A 6,327-nucleotide genomic window follows, 5' to 3' on the forward strand; every position below is an offset into this window, starting at 1 on the left:
AAAAAAACTGTATACACAAGTTTCAATGCAGTTGTATAGGGTGCATTATTTATATACTCAAGTAAATATGATGAGAAAATGCTTTAAAGGACTGCAAGGTTCAATATCTATCATAAAAAAACTAATTGTAAATACCTGTAGAGAGAGTGAGAGGAATGGATGATAGCTGGAAGAAAGATAGAAGTACCAGTGCCCAGTGTGAGTAAAAGAGAAGGCAGAAAATAGAGGGTCATGGATTGGAGGAAGAAAGAGGCGGCAGAGAGATCTGATGGTGAACAAGGGTTAGAAGATGCTGAGCATGATTTAATCATTGACTAATTTGGAAATAGGTGAGTTGGGTCTGAAAATAATTGGGGGATAGGTGGGAAGATGATTGTGGCTGATGGTTTAGGGAGCAAAAGCATAAAAGGGACAAATAGAGGCAGAGCAAGAACTGATTATTAGGAGGGGTGAAGGGGAGAGAGGTAAGGCAGCTAATTGTTGTTTGAGCAGAAAAGGATGCAGAAAAGGAAATGGTAATGGATTACATTTAACTCTTTGTCTATGATAAAGCAGTCATACAGCACCTGCAACAGAATATATTGTGGACAGGGAGGAGGGAGTCACCACAGACAGTGTAGATGACAGATGCAGCTGCCATAGGATGGAATAGTAAATATAGCTTAAATTTTATATAAAATTTGTTATATTACCTAGAACAGTGTTTTTCAGTGTTTTTTGAGCGACTGCACATTTTTTACATTGAAAAAAAACTGCGGCACACCACAAATCTTAAATGTTACAAAATGACACTCTGTAGCTAATTCTCTTGTCTCAAGAATAAACAAGGCAATTAAGCTCCCTACTGCCACCCACTGACATGGAAGAGTATTACATTACTCTGCCAGTCACTACTGCATAGAAACTTGACAATGGTAATTGGATAATTTCTCACGGCAAACCTAAAGGTCTTCCTATGGCACACTAGTGTACCACGGCACAGTGATTGAAAATCAATAATCTCGAACAACACAAAAATAGCAAGCAGTGCCCCCTCCCCATGTGCCTACCTGCATTATACAGAGCTTGTACCCTGTCTTGGTACTCATTTATCTTGCCCTGAATGTTCTCCAGAGTTGAACCTGCCATCTCAGCATAAATTAGGGCCTGAGCTGCCTCCTGCAACACAACAGTACAACAGTTAGGCATTCAGTTTACTGCAATTAAACAACATAGTAAACAATGTGTCTTTTATTAAACTTTTTTTTAGTTTGTGGAAAAAAAAAAAAAGTTGTTTAGAGTGGCCCAAAATTGTGTTCTTTTCTTATCATAAGAGCTTTAAGATACAAAAAAAATATGTACAGAATACCCACAAACACTTATACCTTCACATGGAAAGAACATTATATTTATCTATGCAAAGCTGTCAACAAAAAAAAATAATTAGAAAAATATGCAAAAACTGAAGACCCAGGATCACAAGGAAAACCACTGAAATACCAAAAAATTACTGTAAAAAAATAAATTAAATGTTTTACACCTCCCATGTGAACAGGCTGATAAATAAGATACATATAGTGGTGCTTGAACATTTGTGAGCCCTAGTTAAATAAACTAAAATTATTATTCATTTATTGAAAAAAATGATCCAGTAACATATCTTTGTGTGGAAAAGGGTTCACAAACTCTCCGGCACCACTGTATACAGAGGTTCTTGTATGGCTTAGGGTCCACATTATTATTGCATTATGGGGGTATATTTTTAAAACAGATCATTTAACATTCACTAGTATTCACTGCTTGTGAATCTTTCAGATGTGTGCATTTTAAGGGATGTACATTTAAAGTAGTCAGTGAAAGTCACATTTACAGTTTTAGAAAAATGCTTTTTTAAAGTGCTTTTATTGTTATATTTTGTTCCATACAATGAGTTGGCTATGACTATGTTTTTAACAGGAACTTCTTACTTTACTTTTGATTCACGCAAAATATCATGGCTGGGTGAATAAAGTCTGTTTTAAAGGGTCAAATAATATTAATTTAAGATAAAGACTATATCTGGCACATTCATTCATCAGATTTATAACACTTGTTTGCCATTACTATTAGTTGATACAATCACCTACCTCGAAAATATTTGTCAATATCTGAATTGCTTTAAATTAAATATAAAATGTGGGTTTTACTAACATTTGTCATAATTATAAAGCAGTGAATGCTACAAGACTACAAGAATGCCTGGAATGTGAAATGAGCAAAATCCAAGGTCCATTCAATTAAGGATGCACCCGATATCTCCATTAGGATCTGTTAGCAACTGTCCTATATAACAGGGGTCCCCAACCTTTTGTGGCTTGCGACCACTAAATGCATGGACATGCGAGGGAAGCCATGTGTCACTCAAAGGGGAAACCAGAATGACATCATGATACCAGAACCCGCCCACTCTTCCATCCAAGGTTTGAGCCTGCCATGTGAGAGTGGGTGGGTTGTGTCCAGAAACATAACCCGCCCACCGCCGAGCCTGCAATGACTTTGGGAAACGTGGTCCGCGGATCTGGCCGGGAAGCCCCCAAGCCGTGGCCCACCATCAGACGGACCAGGGGTTGGGGACCCCTGCTATATAACACTCAGGAGCCCTCTTTTAAATCTGTAGTATATGCTTATCTAAAGGCAATAAAGTTGGCCCGGGGTCCTGATGAGATTAGGAAGTTATCACATGACATTAGGAATTTTACTAGAAGAGAAATGGCTCGGTGGCTCTCGCCTGTGCAGCACCGGGGTTCTAGGTTTGAATTTCAGCCAGGACACTATGTGCATAAAGACTGTATGTCCTCCCTGTGTTTTTTGTGGGTTTCCTCCCACATTACAAAAACATTTGGGTACGTTAATAGGCTTCCCCTTACAAATTGGCTTTATACTGTGTTAATGACATATGACATTCTTTGAGGGACAGGTGGCCCTATATAAAAACAGGATAATAATAACTTGTCCCCTGTGTAAATGAAAGAAAGTAAAATGTGACAGGTCAAGGAATGATCAGAAAACCATTTGTCTTTTTATTCCCTTATATGGAATCTTCTGGCTGATAAGGTTCACAGTCCATTTCCAAGTTCAGTAAACCTAGAATTGGAATCAGATGACTATGAGATCATCTTTTCTCTATAGAATTGTTAGCATACAGATTACAATAAACTGTTTTAGGAAGCTAATAGATAATAACAGGAATGTATGAATGACACGGGCCTACAATGACAAATAAATAACATAAAGTATATGCACTTTGGGCTGAAGTAATTTTTCCTTGGCCATTCTTCTAAATGAAATCCTTGTAATTTCACTATATCAAGCAAAATGTATTAAAACATATGGTCAGTACTGACGCAAACAAGCAGATTAAAGGAATACAGTTCCAGCTAGAACTTTGGGTAAGTTAAAAATGTGAGCAGGAAGTTTTTGTATTATTGTAAAAGAGAACAAACCCCGAGTTGCACAAGAAGCTGGGATGAAAGAACTCACATGCATCTGCACAGGAATTATTTCCTCCCAGCAAGCCTATCATAATGGCCACAGATGGCAAACCTTCAGGAAGTGAAGAATGCCCGCACTGATGAGGGATCCCATGGACGTTGCATCAATAGAGCGGAGGTGTGTATTGCAGACTTTATTTTCTCTTCACATAGAACTCGAGCTATTATTTCTGGAGACAGTATGCAAAGGTAAGAACAAATGTCAATATTTTGTCACTGTGCCAATGTTTACAATGCAGAAATCGCCCCTGCTTATACAGCAATTCTTTTAACTACGATGTGATCTGTAATTCTTTTCAGAATTGACACCTATGTCCGGTCCACCATTGTTACAAAGACTGGTCAAGAATACCCCCACCTCTGCTGATAGGACAGTAAAGGAGCAGAAGCGTACTCATCAAATCACCTTTCAGCATGTTCTTATGTCATGTCAACATTTTCATTGCCAGAACAACAAAACAAAAGCTTGTCTGGCTCCTGCTGTTTACTCCCTTTTTTTCTGTCCTGGGTGATGTATAAGGCTAACACAGTGTTTCTCAAACTTAACATGGAGGAACCCTTGAAATAACTTTCAGGTCTTAGAGAACCCCCGATAATAGTTACATACACACAGCTCCCAGTACATTAGTATGGCGGTCAGTGGAAAGAATGCCTTTTACATTGCTGGCCAGTGGGAAGAATGTCACCCTTACAGATAGCCAAAAATATCATTGGTGTCACTTAAACTGACCTAAGAGGCTCAAATTGTTTAAGGAACTCCTGGCAACCTCTGGAGGAAACCTAGTTGAGAAACATTGGGCTAACAGAAGAATGATATAAAGATACCATACTTCTACTAGCTACGTTCACTTACAGTGGCTACAGCTAGTTTTAGTACTTATACTTTACTTAAGTAGGTTTTCATATGATTAGACAGAACTAATCCTACAAGAATCTGAACTTGTTTGGCATATAGTGTGCATTTATTAACTTGACTTCCGTTTATTAAGTATTATATCATGTTTCACTTCATCTGTAAAGAAAAGTGAACTATGGTCAGATTGGGGTTGTGAAATCAACATTTAACTGTTAGATGGTAAAATAAAAAACATATCTGCCAATATTTCACACCAAAATGCCTGTCGATGAACATCTGTGGCAAAGGCTGCTTAGTACTGATAAAATAACTTGAACAGCCCAAGATTCCAATGACATGATTTTTTTAAATAAGTAAAGTAAATGTCAAGTTGTGAAACAGGATGCCTTTCTATGAATCATACATTATATATGTATTAGCACAAGTCACTAGATTGAACAAAACAAACAGGTCACAATTTTATAAAAGCAGGTTGATTTTTTTATTTTGTTATTTTTTAATACTCTTCTGATATATTTACATTTCAGTAACAAATTGAACTTGTTCTGGGGTCATCATGACATTAGGCATAAAGGAACAATACACGTTAGAAGATTGAATTCTCTATCTTCTATCCTTCAAGCCACCAGTGTGAGGTTTCTGTGTTGGAAATCCCAGCACCATCTACCCAAAGCAGTCATCAAACTTAGGGCTCTATTTTTAAAAAAGGGAATCTGACATTCCCTCGTGGCAATCAATTACTGCCATTGAAACACATACACCTCAAAGATTCCAAGGGAATGTTGGACTCTCTGTCCTATAAATAGAGCCCTTGGATTTTACATTTAATTTGAATTGTGAAGCATTCAGAAGATATTTACAATTTGGGCAGTATGGTGGCTCAGTGGTTAGCACCCTGTTCTTTTGCAGCGCTAAATCACAGGTTTGAATCTCAGCCAGGACACTATCTGCATGGAGTTTGCAGGTTCTCCCCATGTTTGTGTGGTTTCCTTTCAGGTACTCCGGTTTCCTCCCACATTCCAAAAACAAGGAATTATTTAGGTTTATTGGCTTCTCCCCTAAAATTGACCTTAGACTGTATTATTGACAAATGACTATGGTAGGGACATTGATTTTGAGCCCCTTTGACATGGCAGTTAGTGACATGAATGGACTTTTGTACAGCACTGCGTAATGTCAGCGCTATATAGATACTGTGTAATAATGATAAACTTTACCAGGAAGATTTGATATATCAAATTTGTAGGTATGTATTGCTTGATCTAATGAATTATGGAAACTACTTCCAATCTAACTAATATAAATAGATTTTCACTCAATATCATTAACATTTATTCATTCCTTCTAGCTGGCTCTAGCCAAATTATATACCGTATTACTAAATATATATCTAAATATTTCTTTATCATAAACTGTACTCTTTGTTAAATTTAATTCCCAATAAAAAATCTGAATTTAACTTAGTTTGCTCATTAAGTTTTTATTTATTTATTATTATTATGGTATTTTTTTAAGTTCATCCTATTCTATCTGTGCCTGTCTATCTGTACTACCATCATAATGTTTAATTTTCCCACTGTTTTTGGGTTGACAGCATGGTCTCTGTAGCTGAAACCCTCCTATGGAGGCTGCAGTATCTGGAATGGGGAACATGTGAAGCACAAATGACACACAAATGGCGGAGGGTGAAAGTGACTAAAATGACTACGTCACAGAAAGAAGAAAGTTTTGTGTTTAATTCGATTTGGTACTTGTTTAGCCTGTCACCCAGGACCCTTTAGTTGCATTTCAAGTAGTCGGCAAAGTGTTGAAAATGGGGGAGGCCTACAGTCTACGTAGAGGACCTATGTGGAGCCTGGGCCGGAGATTAACCACCTAAGCGTTACACTGAGGTCTAGATTTCTGTACCAAAAGTGATCCACTGTTTTTCATGAAATTTTTTTTAAATTGTAGACCTGTAAC

At 37.4% G+C, this 6,327-nt stretch overlaps 1 protein-coding gene across 3 annotated transcripts in view; it reads right to left on the reverse strand.

Annotated features, from left to right (window-relative positions):
* The window catches only part of CAPN7 (calpain 7), a 37,084-nt gene that overhangs the window by 23,738 nt on the left and 7,019 nt on the right, over positions 1 to 6,327 (reverse strand). For all 3 annotated transcript variants that reach the window (XM_072412347.1, XM_072412346.1, XM_072412345.1), the window contains one exon: positions 1,050 to 1,158. In XM_072412347.1, coding sequence (XP_072268448.1) covers positions 1,050 to 1,158 — 109 coding nt within the window. The remainder of the gene's footprint in view (positions 1 to 1,049; positions 1,159 to 6,327) is intronic.

The sequence above is a fragment of the Pyxicephalus adspersus genome, chromosome 5, assembly GCF_032062135.1.
Source record: "Pyxicephalus adspersus chromosome 5, UCB_Pads_2.0, whole genome shotgun sequence".
Lineage (NCBI taxonomy): Eukaryota > Metazoa > Chordata > Amphibia > Anura > Pyxicephalidae > Pyxicephalus > Pyxicephalus adspersus.